Source organism: Megascapheus bottae, chromosome 24, assembly GCF_031878675.1.
Source record: "Megascapheus bottae isolate mThoBot1 chromosome 24, mThoBot2.hap1, whole genome shotgun sequence".
Classification (NCBI taxonomy): domain Eukaryota; kingdom Metazoa; phylum Chordata; class Mammalia; order Rodentia; family Geomyidae; genus Megascapheus; species Megascapheus bottae.
This window is the reverse complement of record NC_143532.1, coordinates 18,870,928-18,889,737: the sequence shown is the minus strand read 5'-3', so window position 1 is coordinate 18,889,737 and position 18,810 is coordinate 18,870,928. Positions and strand designations below refer to the sequence as shown.

The 18,810-nt window shown below is 51.1% G+C and overlaps 1 protein-coding gene across 3 annotated transcripts in view; it reads left to right on the top strand.

Moving 5' to 3' along the window:
- Positions 1–1,435: 1,435 nt before the first annotated feature.
- Ndrg4 (NDRG family member 4) overlaps positions 1,436–18,810 on the top strand; it is a 39,156-nt gene continuing 21,781 nt past the window's right edge. The window contains exons 1-2 of one of the 3 annotated variants that reach the window (XM_090357551.1): positions 1,436–1,520; positions 18,506–18,600. In XM_090357551.1, the coding sequence (XP_090213677.1) occupies positions 18,523–18,600 (78 nt within the window). In that variant the 5' untranslated portion in view covers positions 1,436–1,520; positions 18,506–18,522. Of the gene's footprint in view, positions 1,521–1,969; positions 2,107–18,505; positions 18,601–18,810 lie in introns of those variants that run through there. The other 2 variants (XM_090357550.1, XM_090357549.1) reach the window with 2 other exon arrangements.

Below are 18,810 nucleotides of genomic sequence, written 5' to 3'. Positions count from 1 at the left end.
GACCTGGTAAGGCCTCATGGATTAGAACATCGGCGATTTACTTAATCCAATGACTACATCTGAAATTATTGAAAACGGTAGAACTCAGGAGAGCCAGAAAAATTCTAATGTAATAATGATAGCCTCATCATCAATAACAATAACCATTTATTGAATGTCTAAACTGCATCTGGCACTATGTAAGCATTTTCTTCACAGTACTTCTTTTTTCCTCCCAGACCTGAAGATTTAATGTAGGATCTCCTGCTTGCTAGAGAAGCACAGTTCGTTTAATTTTTAGAACCTTCTGAGGTCAGGCTTATCCCAATATCACACTGAATGACACTGAGGCTTATAGAGGGTAAGGAACTGGATGGATATCACACAGTCAAGAAAAATGCAGATCTAGCCTGTGTTTTAAGGACTGAATCCTGACAGCCTATCCAAAGGAAGAAGTTTTAAAGATGGAACTTTCTTCTGTCACCACTGACAAAGGCCATGGAGAGGCAAAAAGTCAAGAAGCAGGGATGTGTGACCGCCAAAATCTTACCAGTATCTTACCAGATGCTCCAGTTCTCAGAGACCAGAGCTAAAGGCCAAAGATCTGCTGGACACCTGGAGCAACACTGTCTTTACAGACCAGCCTGGGGCACAGGGAGGAGCAGGCTCTCTGTGGATGGAACTCCGACCTCGGGCCCTCATCTCACTCCGGACCAGATAATTTTGGGTCTTCTGACTTCCATACACAGAGCGGGACTGCATCCAGGGCCTTTGGCCCTCCTTTTGGGGGGCTATAGAAGGGGGTGTCTCTAGGCTGGAGCAGGGAGAGGCTCAGATAATGGAGGCGGTACCCCCAGGCCCACACAGAACTATGCCAGGGGTCAGCACGGGAATAGGAAGGATGACGCCCAATAGCTCCTGGGGCCCTAGTTTTTCGTGCGAACCCCACGGGGGCGAGGGGAGGGGGAAGGGGGACGTTTTCTCCAATTGTTCCCAAGTGGCAAAACCCAAGGGAGAGAGGGAGGAAGGGACGGGGTGTCCACGAGTGTACAAGGCCGGGGTCCCCCGGGGAGTCCAAACAAAGACGGGCGATGCCACTCGGGGACAGGGGCCCCGGGGCGGGGCAGCAGGCAGAGCCGCGTCCCCCTCGCCCAGCCTCCACGGCCGCACCCGATCTCCGGCATCCACGGGAGGTGAGTGGCCCGCAGCAGGTCGTGGATCGCCAGGTTCTCCCGCCAAGGGGTCCCGCTAACCTTCGCGCCCGTCCACCCAGCGCTTTGGCCGCAGCAGGAGGCGGAAGCCGGGCTCCAGGGACCAAGTCCAGCTCCTCCTTCCCCCGTCCTCCCCTCCCACAGGCCCGGCGCCCACGCCCACCGCGCCCCGGGGGGCCGCCCCGCCCCGCCCCCGTGTCGCGCCTCCCCCATCCTCGCCCCCGCCCGCGGCCTCGGCGAGGGGCGCCGGCAGCCGGTACCTGCGCGCGCGTTGGCGGCGGCACTGAGGCCCGGCTCCCGCCCGCGTGCCCGTCCCGCTCGGCATCCCCGGTGAGTCGCGGCGCCCCCGTCCCAGCGCCCCCGGCCTCCGCTCCCCTGGTCCTTACTACCGCGGCGGGCGCCCCCGGGCCCCAGCGCGGCCCTGCACCTGCTCCCCGGGGCTACATTCCTCCCCGCGAGGGTGGCGCCTCCGCACCCCAGCTCCCCCGTTCTCTGCCAGGCTCGCCCCAACCCCGGGACCGCGACCCAGGCGTTATCCGCGCCCCCCGCCCATGCCTGGCGGCAGCGGGCTTTTGTTCGGGAGTGGGGCGGAGGGCCCCCACCCGCGGTGTCACCCTCCCTCCGCCCCCGGAGTTCACCCGGGCCAGGTGGCAGCGGGCGCCTTTTGGGGGTGCGCGGCCGTGCAATTGGTGGATTTTTTTAAACCGTGGTGGAGGGGGCGGCGGGAGCGCGCCGGGTGCCGGCTGCCGCTCGCTCTCGGCTCCGGCTCTCCCGCTGCCGCCGTCGGCGTCTCCCGCGCGCCCCACCCCGGTCCAGGTCTCCGCCGGCCCAGCGCCTCCCCGACGACGCAGGCCCAGCCGGGCATCGCCGGGCGCCGAGATGAAGGTGCTGGGACACAGGCTGGAACTGCTGACAGGTACCGCGGCCCCTCCCCGCCGGCGCGTCCGGAGTCCGGAGAGGACCGGGTGCGGATGCCAATTGGGTCAACGGGTGTCTAGCTCGGCGCTACCTGCCCTTGAGCGCAAGTTCTCCGGGGAGAGGACCCGCACCTGCGCCCTTCCCGGCTCTGCTCCCGGATGCCAGAGTCCGGGGCGGGTAGAGCTCGCCCATCGATCGAATCGATCGACCTGGGATCGCAGGCGAGGGTCAGGGTTCGAAGGGGGCTCGGAGTCCCAATCCTCCCATTCCCATCAGCTCTCCGGGCTCCCGGCACGACCCTTCCATGGCCTCTCCATGGGACTCTCACTCGCTCTTGGGGTGGGAATGGAGAAGTTTCTTGTTGGGAGTAGAGGCCAAGTGGTCTGGGGAGTAGGAGCTCCATTAGAGCGTGAGGACTGGAGTCCCTGACCACTGCCCTGTTTGGAAGCCTGCGTCCAGGAGACCAAGGGAGGAGAAGAAACAGGGAACCCAGGCGGGGGTTGGAGTGGCTGAGGATAGGAAATGTCACCCAGGCAGAAAGTGTGGTCGCACTAGTCGCTTGTGTGTGCATTCTTCCCCAGGTAGGAGTAGAGACCCACGGAGTAGGCAGGGCCCTAGCTCAGCCACCGGCTGCATTTACAGGATGAACCCAGGGAACAAGCTCATTCCAGTAGATGTCTCGGGGGCTCTTACTTCTGGAGACAAGAGCACAGAGCATGGGAGCCCTGTTAATTATAGGGTAGGTAGATGAGGGCAGTCTGAGTGCACTCAAAACAGGCTGGGGTCTGGAAGAGGGACCAGAGGGGGACCAGAGAGGTTAGAGCATGTGACAGAGTTTGCGGACTAAAGGACTGGATTTCTATTCATGGAGAGGGAGGTGGATTGGGGTAGAAGAACTGGCCTGGATCTTGGGATGTGGGAGAAGCTTGGTGTCTGAGGGCTGTGGCAGCGGCGGAGCCTGAGTATGTGATCAAACGCGTTCACGTGAGGACTTGGGCTGTTTTTTAAATCAACAATGGGTTGTGGGAGGGACAGGTGGGCATTGCTTTTGGGGTCCTGAAAACCCCAGCTGGACATTCCTAGCAGCCCTCTTTACCTATTCATTGTCAGCTTTTCCTTGAGTTCACCAGAGGCAGACCTGGTGTAGGGACCTTGAAGGGAGCTTCATGGAGACTGAACTTGTTAACCCCCTGGAGGGAAAGTTTGTTATGTCCTGGAAGACCTAGAGCCCTACCAGGAGGGCAGAGCAAATGCTCTCAACTGTCCTGATAATGAAGGATTGGCCAGTAGCTGTCAGGGACTCTGGACTGCCGCCACCCTGCTTCATCCCGGCTCCCAGGAAGAATTCCTGGGAGATTTTAACTGCTTCCTCTTTGGATGATGAAGGGATCACAGGATGATGGAGAATTTTTTTCTGCCAGTCGTGGGGCTTGAACTCAGGGCCTGAACACTGTCCTTGGACTTTCTCAAGGCTAGAGCTCTACCACTTGAGCCACAGCACCATTTCCAGCTTTTTCTATGTATGTGGTACCAAGGAATCGAACCTGGGTCTTCATGCATGCCAGGCAAGCACTTTAACCACTAGGCCAATCTCCCTGCCCAGTAATGATGAATTTATTGGATCTAATCTTATCCTGCTCATCAGCTGTGCCACCAGAATGATTCTGTAGAAGCTTTTAGCTCCCTGCCCAACCTCAGCCTTATTATCTATAAACCCTAAATTATCTATAAACCTTTAAAAATGCACATCGTTCTGGTTCTGTAATTTTCCCTACCTTGCCCAAGCAGAATCACTTTCTCATGCTCATATATACAGCCAAGGAGAGAGAATGCTGGGTGCAAACCTGAGAGCTGAGCCATATGCCATGCTACCTGCCCTGCTCTGGGGCCAGTCTCCTCCTCAAGAAAATGGGGCCATGGTGATACTTTTGGGGTTGACGTCTTCAGCAGTCAGATGTGCATGTCAAGTGTTGAGCACAACATTTGTCAATGGGCAGCAAAGGACGCATAGGGCTGGGGTCCCTCAGTTGCCTGGGGTTCTGTCTGCCTTGGCATCCCTACTCCTCTGCTTTGCTATCCCACATCCCCCTCCCTCCCAGGGTATCCCCGTCTGTTCACTGGGTCCTCTTCTCAGTCTAAACCTCTCAGATATGGTCCCAGGGGAGACCTACTGAGGCCCCAGGACATGGGATAGAGTGGGGCATGGCATCAAGGGGTTGGATCCTTCTAGTCAGATATCCACAGCTCTGATGCCTGTAAGAGAAGCGAGGCCCCCCTTTCATGGGAGCTCAAAGGATGTCCATGAGTGGTCATGCCCAGGCTCAAGGTACCACTTTGTTGTGGAGGGAAGAGGGCGGTGATGAGGTCGTCTGAGCCTCTCTGGTCACTAATGTTTCTGGAGGCTGGTTAAGAAGGCAGGGATTTTGCAATCTGCTGATGTGGATCTCTGGGTCTTGTCCCAACCACTCAGCTCCTAGGCAAATTGCTCACTTCTTTTGAGGCCCAGGCTCATTAGTGAAATACCCAGGTGCCAATGGCTCAGGCCTGTATCCTAGCTACTCCAGGAGTCTGTTGGAAGCTAGGAGGCTAAGATCTGAGAATCATGGTTCAGAGCCAGCCTGGACAGACTCTTATCTGTGAGACTCTTATTTCTAGTGAAGCAAAAAAAAAAAAAAAGCCAGACTATAGGCATGGCACAGATGATGAAGAATATAAGTCGAAGCCTGGAGTTCAAGCATGCATATCTACACACACACACACACACACACACACACACACACACACACACACACAAGAAAGGATAGAGGAGAGTGAGGGTCCTGAGCGTGGTTAAGAGGGATACTGGTAAACAAGTCCAGATCTATGTCACAACTGTGTACAAGTGCCTCAGCACTCAAAGGGCCAGTACCCTTTGCCTTTGGTGGCTGGAGGTTTTATTTTTCCATGCAACGTGAGAAGGTGGACTGTGAGTGGGTTTGCACACTGGAATGCAGTTGTTTTGGGCATTTGCACTTAATGTTTCCAAGACTTGTGAAAGAGCTCTAAAATGGCTGCTTGGGGTATCTGGATGATCCCTTAGGAACCTTAGTGTTGGATCTTGGCAATTACAAAAAACAAAAACAAAACGATGTGTGATTTAAAAGGTAGGTCTTAGTCCAGGTGTTGGTGACTCATACCTATAATACTAGCTACTCAGTAGGCTGAGGTCTGGGCATCAAAGCCAGCTAGGGTAGAAAAGTCTGTGAGACTCTATCTCCAATACATTGCTCAGAAAAAGCTGGCAATGGTGCGGTGGCTCAAGTAGAAGATTGCTAGCCTTGAACACGAAGAGTCTCAGGCCCTGAGTTCAAGCCCAAAGACTGGGGAAAGAAAATATGTCCAGTTCGGTGTAGAATTTTGGCTTTATTTGAATTCACAGAATGTATAACCTTACAGTTTTGCAGGCTACATTTAAATACTTTTTATCGGTAGGTTGACCTGCATTTTACACGAGGGGGAAGCTGAGGCATAGATTTGCCCTTACAGACTGGACATAGAACCTCCAATCTTCATTTCTAGTTCATCCATCTCAGAATACACCGTGGACGCTGAACTTCAGCAGTGGGGGCACAAGTTGGCAGGTGTCTAGGACTTCAGCCACATGAGAAGATGGGCAGACTCCTTGCTCTGAGCAGGGGGACAAACTGGTACTGCTATCATTAAGGGCAAATTGTCAGTGAGGTATCGAAAAGTACATGTGACTGTGACTCAGCAGTTGAGTTTGTAGGAACAAACAAGGAGGTGCGCAGAGGTGTCTTCGCAAGGATGTTTGTCCTGTCATTGTTCATAGAGGCGGGAAGTGGCTCAGCCTAGCTGTGCCCTCAGACCTGGGAACCCACAGTGCACATGCAGATTGTTTATTTGCCCAGACAGATGTTCCCTTACACACGTGTTCTAACAACAGCGATGACAGGATCTGTTAGATGACATTTTTCCTGTGCCAGGCTCAGTCCTCAACACCTTCTATATGTTAGCAAGTCATCATAGCAACCATATGAGGTATGTACTTTTCTCTCCATTTTCTTTTTAGCATGGGATTAGCTGGGCCTTAGTACACTGTGATGATGTGAAGGGGAGATTCAGGGTGGCCTGAGGTGGTTTGAGGGTCCGCTTACCATCACAGCTTGGTGTTTGCTTTTGCAGTGCCTTCAGTGGAGGAGACCTGCTTTCCCTTGAGTGGCTGGGCAGGGCCATTAGCATGCACTGGAGAGCACCTGCTCCAAGCCCAGGCGTCCTCAGCCAACGCTGGGGCAGGCTGGCTGCCCAAGTATGCTTACCACTGGGTTGGACGGGTTCTTGACTTTACTCAGCCCCTGGAGACCATGCAGGGAAATAATAACTTCAGAACTCATTTCAGTTTCTTAGTCACAAGTGACTGAAACAGAATTTATACTGATATTGAAAGAAACACGGAGTGTATGCATCCAGCAAATACACAGAGGCCATCGGCTCTATCTCTTTCCCCCTTCATGGCTTAGCGGTTTGGATCCTGATGATTCTTTTCTTTTTCCTCCTCTCCCTCCCCCCCTCACCAAAATTTCCATAGACTTGCTGGTCATTCCCTGCCCCTGCCCCTGTCCCACAAGGTGGGAATATTTGCACTCATCATTTTGTCTCTGGCAGCTGAAATATACAAGGTGGCATCATCCTCAATGCTTGAGACCAGAGGTGTTTTAGATTCAGAGGTAGTGAAGATTTGGGTTTTGTTTTGTTTTGTGCCAGTCCTGGGGCTTGAACTCAGGGCTTCAATTCTTTTCCTGAGCTTCTTTTGTGCAAGGGTAGTGTTCTACCACTTGAGCCATAGCTCCACTTCCAGCTTCTTGTGGTTAATTGGAGATGAGTCTCATGAACTTTCTTATCCTGGCAGCTGCATGATTCTCAGATCTCAGATCTCAGCCCCCTGAGTGGCAAGGATTACAAGCATGAGCCACGGGCTCCTTGGTTTCTTGAAGTGTGAAATATTTACATAGATTTATCTGTTGAGTATCCCCAATGTGAAAATCAGAATCTGAAATGCAAAATCCTTTGAGCATCATACCAGCATTGCAAAATCTTCCAGTTTCAGCTGGATGTGGTGGCACCTGCCTGTAATCACATCCTGGGGAGTCCGTAGTGGGAGGATGGAGAATTTGAGGCTACGCTAGGCTACATAGTAAGACCCAGCCTCAACCTGGGCTGGTTCACCTGGTCACCCCCAGATCCACCAGTACACCTGAACACCAGGGCTGAGGGTGGGAGGGGACATCCCGAAGGGAAACATGGGTGCTGTTATAAGAACATGAGTTAGGGTGAGGGTAGTAACAGACCGAGACAGGCAGCCCCTCGGCTGGGTGGGAGGCAAGAGAACTCTGGGGGTTGCTTGGTGGGAACATTGTTCTTCAAGGTGCTAAGGAATCAGGAAGCTCAGAGGACAGAGAAATCACCGTGGCCTGGCAGAGGAAATGCCTCTAAGGAAATGTATGGCGTGCTCTGTGTTACAGACACTGCCAGGGAAGGTTTGCTGCATCTCTGAGTGTTGCATAGAGATCCAGGGCAAGTGTGTTTTTGTTTCTGGGAAATTTGCCTAATTGGGCAAGGATCCACAGCTGAAAGGAGAGAGATACCTGTGTGAAGGAAACTTGAGAACGGGTGACAAAGTGGCGAAGTTAGCTTTGTAACTTGGGAATGTAGGTCATGCTTGTGAGCCCATCTGTCCTGGTCAGGAAGGGCCGCTCTGGCGAAGCTGCATCACTCATCACTCCCTCTGATTAGCTCAAGAACTTCCCCGTTTTCAGGAAGCCCCAGACTTTCCCTTTTCCTTGACTTCCTTTACCATATTAGCGTGATTCTCCCAGAAAATGGCCTAAGTTTAGTTCAGCCTCAACTGTATGTAACCAAAAACCCATGATGGATAATATTAGATTTAGCAGGATAAAAATGTACCCCCGACTCCCACAAGTGGGGTCTGAAAATAAACCATCCAGAAAAAATATGGTTTCATGGCTCTTGATTATTGCTGATTTCTTCTATATCCTAGCTCTGTCATGGTTCATGTCCTATCAGAAATGGTTGTTTAAACTCCTGCCATTATAGCTGTATTCTATCCAGTTGGAGGAGAGTAAAACACTAGCACATCTTCTCTTTTAAGAACACAGCCTCTTGGGCCAGGAGTTTGGCCTAGTGATAGAGTGCTTGCCTAGCATGTATGAAGACCCAGGTTCCATTCTTTGGTACCACATACATAGAAAATACTGGAAGTGGTGCTGAGGCTCAAGTGGTAGAGCTCTAGCCTTGAGAAAGTCCAGGGACAGGCCGGGAGTTTGGCCTAGTGGAAGAGTGCTTGCCTAGCATGCACGAAGACCCGGGTTCGATTCCTTGGTACCACATACTTAGAAAAAGCCAGAAGTGGTGCTGAGGCTCAAGTGGTAGAGTTCTAGTCTTGAGAAAAATCCAAGGACAGTGCTCAGGCCCTGAGCTTAAGCCCAAGACTGGCAAAAAAAAAAAAAAAAAAAAAAAAAAAAAAAAGTCCAGGGACAGTGCTCAGATCCTCAGCTCAAGCCCAGGACTGGCAAAAAAAAAAAAAAAAAAAAAAAGACAACCTCAGGCTAGGAATGTGGCTTATTAATAGGGTGCTTACTTAGCATGCATGAAGCTCTGGGTTTGATCCCTCAGTACCACATAAAGAGAAAAAGCTGGAAGTGGCACTGTTGCTCAAGTGGCAGAGTGCTAGCCTTGAGCAAAAGAAGCTCAATGATAGTGCTCAGGCCCTGAGTTCAAGCCCTAGGACTGGCAAAGGAAAAAAAAGAGGAGGAGGAGGAGGAGGACACAACCTCTATTCTCATTCTTTCCTGACCATCTCACTGGCTGAATGTCACATAGTCCTGAGTGGGGCTCTGACTTGAGGCTCTAGTATAAGGCCAGGAGGAGAGAAGAAGGGTTGGAGAACAAGGAATAGGAGTCCTAGCAAGACCCCCCTGGCTCCATACAGAAGCTGCCCATCTAGTCTCTGCCCTGGCCTTTGGCCTGGAGATTGGGGGTTGTATTTAGCCCTGGAGCTTGAGTTGGTGCTGTGCCTCAACCACTGTGTCCACCCAGGGAGCTGCACTTTGCATACTTTAGAATCTCTAGATGGAGTGTGCTGGCTGAGTGAGCGGGGGACCCTGCGGCTGCTCACATCCCTGAGCACCCAGATTTGCAGAGTGGACATCAGGAGCCAGAAAGGAAATCCAGAAACAGCAAGGTCCGAAGGGAAGAGAGGCTGCCCACCAGGCCATACATCACCACTCAGGATACAAAACGTTTAACAAGAGCTTAAACAATTTCCCTCAATTACATTTGCCTTTTTAAGAATTCACGTGAGGGCTGGGAGCGTGGTAGAGTGCTTACCTAGACTGCACGAAGCCCTGGGTTCAATTCCCTGGTACCACATAAGACAGAAAAAACCAGAAGTGGTGCGGTGGCTCAAGTGGTAGAGCTCTAGCCTTGAGAAAGTCCAAGGACTGGGGCCAGGAATTTGGTGTAGTAGTGGAGTGCCTGTCTAGCATGCACGAAAGACTTAGGTTTGATTCCTCGGTACCACATACACAGAAAAAGGAGGAAGTGGGCTGTGCCTCAAGTGGTAGAGTACTAGCCTTGAGCAAAAGAAGCTCAGTGACAGTGCTCAGGCCCTGAGTTCAAGCCCCAGGATTGACAAAAAAAAAAAAGAAAGAAAGAAAAAGAAAAGAAAGAAAGTCCAAGGACAGTGCCCATGCCTTGAGTTCAAGCCCCAGGACTGGCAATAATAACAATAACAACAACTAAAGCCAGGTGCTATGGCTCATGCCTGTAATCCTAGCTACTCAGAATGCTGAGATCTGAGGATCATGGTTCAAAGGTAGCCTGGCCAGGCAAGTCTGTGAGAATCTTATCTCCAGTTAATCACAGGGAAAAAAAAAGCCCTAAGTGGTGCTATGGCTCAAGTATTAGAGTGCTAGCAGCCTTAAGCTAAAAGGAGCACAAGGACAGTACCCAGGCCCTGAGTTCAAGCCCCAGGACTGGCAAAATAATAACTAGATAACAAACATTCTCACAAAAAGGAACTAGGGGCCAGGAGTTTGGCCTGCACCAAGACCTGGATTCAATTCCTCGGTACCACATACATAGAAAAAAAAAAGCCAGAAATGGTGCTGTGGCTCAAGTGGTAGAGCTCTAGCTTTGAGAAAGCTAAGAACAGCACTCAAGTCCTGAGTTCAAGCTCCAGGACTGGCAATAAAGAAAAAGAAAGAAAGGAAAAAAAGGAACGAGGGCTTCTGGTGACAGATTTCTGGGCTCAGGCAGAAAAAGCACAAGCTGAATTTGGAGCAATGAATAAGTATGCTAAAATTAGGAACTACCAAAAAAATAATGTGTACATGTTGAAAAGACACAAGAGCCACCTTGAGGGAACTCCCAGCGGCCAAACAGCCCCGTTTGAACAATGAAGTTTGAAAAGTAATAGTCCAGGCACTGGTGGCTCACACCTATAGTCCTAGCTGTTCAAGAGGCTGAGATCTGAGAACTGCAGTTCAAAGCCCAGCTCAGGCAGGAAAGTTTGTGAAAATCTTATCTCCAGTTAGCCTCTAAAAGTCCAGAAGCGGAGCTGTGGTTCAAGTGGTAGAGAAGTAGCCTTAATTAAAAGAAGTTTAGGAACAGCACCCAATCCCTGAGTTCAAGACCCAAGACCAGCATGCACACACACACAAAAGAGCAACGGATGTTAGCCCATAGTATAAATATGCATGAGTTCCATCTGATGTAAGTAAACAGAAACAGATAGAGGGGGGGAAGGCAGCTGTTGTCTATAGGAACAATTAATAAATGGAGCACAAGGATCGGAATAAAATATGATCAGTAGACATCACAGTACTATCTGCATGGGCAAGACTCATCAATGGCTGCTAAGATTAGCCTGCCAAAGGATGTGGAGACACAAGATGTTCACAGAGTATCTTCCTACAAAGATAGAAAGTCATTAGAAAAGGAGAGATCGTTGCCTTACAGTGGAGAAGCCACACTGCCTTCATGGCCCCAGTAACCAGACAGAGGCACCTTAAGCACTACACAGAACATGGGGGAGTGACTGACTCTTGTTCTCTTGCCCCAGATGCCTAAAGTTCAGTCAAGTCCTGAGAAAACAACACAAACTAACCCCAACTGGAGACATTCTACTAGCCAACCAGCTCCCTTCAAAATGTCACACGAAGGGATGACACTGGTCAAGATGCATTACACTCAAGACCTGACGTCTGGAATTAAAACCCCTTTGTACAATACTTAATCAGCCCTATCTATCTATCTGTCTATCTATCTATCATCTATGGTCATAAAAGCCAACTGCTGGTGGCTCACACCTGTCATTCTGTTTAGGAAGCTGAGATGTAGGGAATCTGTGGTTCTAGATCACCCTGGGCAGAAAAGCCTGCTAGGTCCACTTCCAAAATAAACCAGCAAAAAGCTAGGCTGGAGGCAAGGTTCAGTGGTAGAGTATCAGAGTTGAGCAAGCAAGCATAAAGAACATCAGGCAAACCGGTGAAATTCACACAGCATCTTCATATAACCAGTAGTATTACATGTGTATTTTCTTCTGGGGTTTCTCCAGCTGTTGCTTGGGGGAAGTGGGGAGATTTCTGTGCTTTTTGTTTCTCTGTTGCAGCCCTGTTAAGTTGAGGACTAGTGGAATGATTCAAGTGATACAGCACTTAGCCTAGCACCCCCCCCCCCACCTCTTTGTCAGCAGCTTTCCTTAAGATGAATGCCTGGACACAGAATTGAAGAGTTGACTGGTATATGCGTTTAACTACCAGTTGTACCAAATAAAGTTGATCCCACTGCCATCGGACCAGCTGTGAGAGAATTTGCCTGTTTTCCCTCCCAGCCTAACCAACACCAGGGACAGGCACTCTCTTATTACTTTACAGCCTGAATGAATGATTCATCCCTCCAGTTATTCATCCCTCATTTCATTAAGCAAAAATGGAGAAATGGAGCGGCTACAGTACAGCTCTGAGAGAGAGCACTTGCCTGGTGAGTGCCAGGCCTGGGTTTCAACCTCTGCCCTATTGCAAAAGACTAAAGTACTGAGTGCCAGCAAGGTCCTGGACATGGGGCATCAGCAGCAGAACATAAGAACCCCCCTGTCCTGGAGGCGCTCTGGGAGGGGAGGGGGCACAGGCACAGGGGCTCACACCTGGACTGTTCCTGGCATTTTCCTGATGCGTGCTCTTCCTGGACGGTCTGTGAGCCCTTGCTGGTAGCCTTTGCTCTCCTCAGCTAAGTCTGCATTGCCAAGTAGAGAGCTGCTCTGTCTCTTCCCCTTTTGGACTGGTGAGTTGCACTGCAAGATGGGACACAGGCGGGCACAGGTAGGAGAGAACCAGGCTAAGATGCTCCAGATAGAGAGGTTCAGAGGGAACTTCTGCTTCCTCACATGCTGTGGCCAAACCCACCACCTCTGAAGCCTATTACCTGCAGCCCTGGCCACCAGCTTTGGTGGAAGATGCCTCCATGCTCCGGTATGCTTCCCCTGCCATGGTGTACCGACAGATGGCACTGGCACCGTGGCATTGTAGACATAGGGTGTTTGTTCTGCAGCCTGGGAGTGCAGGTTGACCATGAACCTCTCCTGTTGGTCCCCAAGCCTTGGCACATGGGCCCTGCTGAGCTGGGCAGATGAGCAAGACCAACTTCTGGTAGGGTGCCCGTGTGGGGCAGGGATGCTACTCACCCCTGTCATTCAGGTGACACGACTGACACTGTCCAAATGACTTCTCTCATTTATACTAGAGAGTCTTGCTCATTTCACCTTCCTGTACCCCCACCTCAGCTACCGGGACAACAGCTGGCCCCTGTCAGGGAGGTGACAAGTTGGTGGGGGGCGGTTCAAGGATTTTCCAGGTAAAGAGCTAACACACCTGGGACCTAGGCAGGGCTCAGCAGGTATGAGCATCAGAACCGCATATGACTTCCTGAAGCACAGGGGATACAAGGGAGTGTGTATATGTGTGTGTGTGTGTGTGTGTGTGTGTGTGTGTGTGTGCGCGCGCGTGCGTGCACATGCATATGTATGGCATGTGCATGCGTGTATGCCAGGCAGTAAAGGGAGGGTTGAAATTCAGAGAAACCTATGGGAAAGTAGGCCATGTCCCAGGTTGGGATAACCTAAGAGACAGCAGCCATAGCACAGAGCCCAGGGAGGCAGAATACACTCAGCGGTGAGGGGGGGGTTGGTATGGCTGTGGACCCCTTCCTAGGTCTGCATAGTGGATGGCACCTGCCCCTCACACCTTCCTGTGGCTTCTCTTCTGGTCTGGTTTAGCCCAGCCCCACCCCAATGCTGTCCCAATCTTCTAAGGTGCAGTTGGAAGATGGGTTCTTCCTGAATTGGGGTCTCGAGTTTCCAGGATCTCCTTTTGAAAGCTCTGCTGGTGTGGTATCACTGACTGCCGACTCCAATCGCAGGCAGCCAGGTCCTCCGACCAGCAGCCTGGAAGAGGATTTCAGATGTGGAAGCTTGGGTGAATCACGTGATCGCCCTGTGCCATTCTCTCGGTGTGACACAGGCTATCTCTGGCTGGCTGTCCACTCCCCCAGGGAGGCTAGCCAGGCTGGTTTGGCTCTGTGCCTCGGTTTTGATCTTCATTTGCGGTTCATAACTGGGCAGGGCATCTTAGAACCTCGACTGTGGCCTACCAGGCTTCCCTCATGGTGACAGGAAACATAAAAGCCATTCATTCCACAGTCACCCTTCCCCTGTTCTCTGTGTCCCATCCGGCCCAGCTTAAAAAACAACAACACAAAAATAGTGTACACTAGGCCATGAGGATGTCTCACAATGGCCGTTCCATATGCTCCTGCAGTGCCCCAGAGCAGACTCACCTCCTCTACAGTCCCTTCCTGGAGGCCCAGCGCATCTGCAGGGTGCTTCTTGACCCTGACCTTGTGTCTTTCAGTCTTGGTTCTCAGTGGGCTAGCCAGGGAGTGGACAGTTCTTCACTGGATCCTTCTCACTTCTGAATGCTAACACCCACACCAATGGGATACCCCCAATCTCCCATGACAATTCCAAATTCCTCCTTCCATCTTCAGCCACTATGCTATGACTTCCTCCCCTTTGCCCATTGAGTTAAAAAAAAAAATCCAGGCACCAGTGGCTCATGCCTATAAATCCTGGCTACCCAGGAGGCTGAGATCTGAGGATTAAGGTTTGAACCCCAGGCAGAAAAGTCAGACTCTTTCACTTATTTTATTTACTAGTCTTGGGGCTTGAACTCAGGGCCTCAGCACTGTCCTTGGGCTTTCCTCAATGTTTAGTGCACTACCACTAGAGCCATAGCACCACTTCAGGCTTTTCTATGTATGTGGTACCAAGGAATTGAACCCAGGTCTTCGTGCATGCTAGGCAAGCACTCTACCACTAGGCCAAACTCCTGGCCCCAAGTCTAGACTCTTATCTCCAATTAATCACCAAAGCACCAAAACTGGAGCTGTGGCTCAAATGGTAGAGCATTAGAGTTGAGCATCCACACCCTGAGTTACTGGCATCCAAAAAAAAAAAACAAAAAAACTTTAACTGTAGGGTATAACTACCACTGGTTTAAACATTTATTGAACTGTTTCCGGAACAACATAATAAAACGAGGACTGCTCCCCCTCCCACCGCCCCCAAAAAAGCTAGGCAGTGAAAGACAGAGAAACCTCAGCAGCTCAAGTCAGCCTACTGGGGAGGGGGAGGGTTAGGGTTCATCCAAGTCCTGCATGCTTTTAAGGTTCTATGTTCCTTTAGTGAATAAGCGATCTAGAGGGGAAAACAGCATAAGGTGCCTGCGGACTGCCTACAGCTGCTTTACCCCCCTGCCCCCTGAAACAGGCTTCAGCCAGCCAGCTTAACAGCAAGCTCACCCTCTTACAAAGACCGGCCAACTGTGTTCTCAAAAAGAAATCATAAGTCAGGTGCTGGTGGCTCATGCCTATAATCCTAGCTACTCTGGAGGCTGAGGGATCACAGTTAGAAGCCAGCCCCGGCAGGAAAGCCTGTGAGTCTTATCTACAAGTAGAGTTGTGACTCAAGTAGTAAAATGCTAGCCTTAAGCAAAAAGCTATAGAGGTGGATGTGAGATCCTGAATTCAAGCACCAGCAGTACCAGCGTGGGGAGGAGGGGAGGAGGGAGGGAGGGAAAGAAAGAGGAGTAAGGATGACTTCCTTGGGAAGATGTTTCTCTGCCATGCCTGTGGGAATGTCTGCTCTGTGCTCTTTTGTGTGTGTGTGTGTGTGTATGTGTATGGGTCGTGGGACTTGAGCTGGGCATGGGTGATGTCCACCCTACCCTTGAGCCAAGCCCCATTTCCCGTTTTCTAGAGGTTAATTGGAGGTAAGAGTCTCAGTTCCTTTTGTGCCCAGGCTGGCTTTGAACCTTGATCCTCAGATCTCAGCCTCCTGAGTAGCTAGAATGACAGGCGTGAGCCACGGTGCCTGGCCTGCCCTGTGCTCTTTGTCCTGGGGCCCTAGCACAGCCCATCAGGTTTCCAGGAGTGGTTGGAGCCATTCCTGTTTCTCTGAATTGCAAGGTCTCCTCTACCCCTTTCCTGCTCCTCCCTCCACCACAGGCCATCTGTCCCTGCACAGCCTACTCACGGCCCTTTTAATAGCACCTCTCTGGGGAGAATGGTCTCAGGGATCCCATAGCCAATGAGGACACCCTAGAGCTGCCCACATTTGAATTGAGATGGGTGTCAGGGAGGCAGGTGTCTAAGAAAGTCCTAAGATGAAGTGTCCCAAGGTGGGGACCCCACTTTCTGCTTCCACTTGGGTGGATGGAAAAGTATGCACACATCAGAAAGGACAGAGCAGAAGTGGGGTGGAGGGTCAGGGAGAGGGGAAAGGACGCCTTTCTAAAAATACAGCCCATCTGCATTGTTAGCTGGTTTCCTGGGAAACTGCTGGGAACAGAGAACCAGCGGGGCAGGATGCCTGGGAATAGGGGCCCTCCTGAAGCTAAAGAGGGCTGGACTGCCCTCCTTTGAGGCTGAAGGCCAGCGGCTCCCCACTGGGTCAACACATACAGATCTGGAAAGCATAACACCATTGTCCTGGATGCCCTTTAGAGAGCTGAGCTTTAGCCTTCAGACCTGAAGATGGGGAGCAGGGGAGCGCTGCCACCACAGGGGGCTCCACCATAGCCCTGCACCTTTGGGCTGTCACTGTCTTCAGTCACTGCTCTCTGTAGGGAGAAGCTAGCTGGGAGTATATGGGGGGGGAGTGGGCAAGGAGAAGGAGGGTAGGCATATGTGACCAGCCAGTCTTTAGGACAAAAGGGAAAGTCAGATTTTACTCACAAGGCCAGAAATAGAGTTGGAGAGGACAGGAGGTGAGGAAACCCAGGCCAGGTGGCTGCTGCCATACCCCAGCTGAGCACTGAGCCCAAGGCCAAGCCCAGCCTTGGCCTAAGTTGGGCCAACAATGGACCGTTTTTATCTGCAGTTTCCTCATCTCACTTGTCTCCCAGGATGAAATACAGTAGCACAAGCAAGTCTTTATGAATGATGAAATGCCGTACAAAGAAGAAACATTCCTAATCTCCAGCCAGATGTTTAGGGTATTTTTTTTTCTTTCTAGTTTTAGACCATATACCCCTCATTTTTCCATCTTCTGCCTGGGAACTTGATGTATTACTTCATTTATTTTTGAGACAGTTTCATTAAGTACCCTGGACTGGCCTTGAACTTGAACTGCCGGTAGAATCTTTTACATCATTTTAATTCATTTTGCAATGCCACCTTCCAGGAAGATGTATCCGTGTATTATATTGCTATAATGTATCAGCGTATTAAGATTTTGCAGCTTGCCTTCCTAGTAGATGTGTCCAGTTCTGTTGTCCACAGAGAAGAGTCCCTTGTTTTGATGTGAACTTCTTTGACTTCTAATGAGCTTCGGTGTTTTTTCAACAGTTCAACAGACCAGTTATAATGACATAAACTTCCAGTCCTTGGCCAGTTTTTCCTTGGTAGTTTTCTCTCCACCCTGAGCAGCAAGTGGGGCTGGGGACGTGGGTGTGCGAGTGTAGTGGGGGCAATATTGTCAGTCCTGGGATTGCAAGTACTGTGCCTTTCCTTGTCTTTCTGCCTCTCTCCACTTCCGGCTCTTCCAAACATGTGCACGCACACAGGCATCCACGCACACACACCTATACAGGTGTGACTTTTTTCCCTCTGTGAACGAAAGGCCCCAGGAACTCCCTAGAACAGTAGAATTTGAGACTTGGGTCCTACCACCCCTGTGGGGTTCTGACATGCCCACCTCTTCCGTCATTCTCCCTGCCGCCCTGTGGGTGAGTGGATGACCCCTCACTTCCTCTCAGGCCTGTCCGTCCAGCCCAAGAGAGCCCTCAGCTCCATCCTCTCCAGCCTCTGATCCCAGAACCTCATTGTCTACTTCCTGCCCCTGGGCCTCCACAGGGGACGTCTGGCTGCTCTCGATCATGCTGTGTGCTCCCACACCCTTCTCCCTGACCCAGATGCATCTCTGCATCTCAATGAATGACACCAGTTTAGGAATCCAGCGTTGCTTTTTTATTTTTATTTTTTGTCCCTTTTCTTTGCGGTGTGGGGGGGCAGTCCTGGGGTTTGGACTTAAGGCCTGAGCACTGTCCTTGGGCTTTCCCAAAGCTAGAGCTCTACCACTTGAGCCACAGCACCACTTCAGGCTTTTTCTATGTATGTGGTACTGAGGAATCAAAGCTGCATCTTTGTGTATGCTATACAAACACTCTTCTACTAGGCTAAACTCTTGGCCTTTTTTGCCCTTTTTTAAGATAGGATCTTGGGTTTTGCCCGGGCTAGCCTGGCCTGGACCATGACTCTCCTATTTAAGCTTCCCATAATGGGTAGGATTGCAGACACACACCACCACGCCCAGTTTCTTCTGTTGAGGTAAGGCCTGGTGAGTTTTTGTCCAGGCTGGCCTGAAACCTTGATCCTCATCTCTGCCTCTTAAGTAGCTAGGATTACAGGCATGAGCCACCCATCATGCCATTTGACTTTTTTTTTTCTTTTACCTAATATTCTCCTCTATTAGTTTCCCATGGCCTTGTATTTGTCTTTTTAAGAACAGATAACGTAATAGCATACCCTGAGGTGAGCAAGCTGATCTTGTGTAAGATTCTGTGTGCCCCTAGTGGGTGTGAAGAGCTCAAGGACAATGCCCGGGCCCAGAGTTCAAGCCCACGACCAACAACAACAATAAAACGCAAAACCAAGAATCTGTGTGCCCCCTCCTGCCACCACCACTCAGTGCCTCTGCCTGAATCCCCACCCTGGTCCTCTGGAGCTTTGGAATGGGACCCAACCTCATTCTTCCTCCCTCCTAGGGCTCCTTTTGCACGACATGACTATGGCTGGTCTTCAAGAGCTGCGATTCCCAGAAGAGAAGCCGCTGCTCCGCAGTCAGGACGCCACTGAGCTGGTGAGTTGCCCTCTTGCATCCTGAGACGAGAGCGCCACCTTGTGGCACAGAGGGAAACTGTGCGCTTTCTCTACCATCTTGCAGGTGGTAAGGAGCTGAGCCTCCATCCATGGGGAAGGTCACTCTGGCCGCCTTGTCCCTGTCTTGAGAGAGTTTGAGGGCCAGCTTAAGTCCCCAGCCAGCCTCACTGTGCCTTTAGCTTCCCTTCAG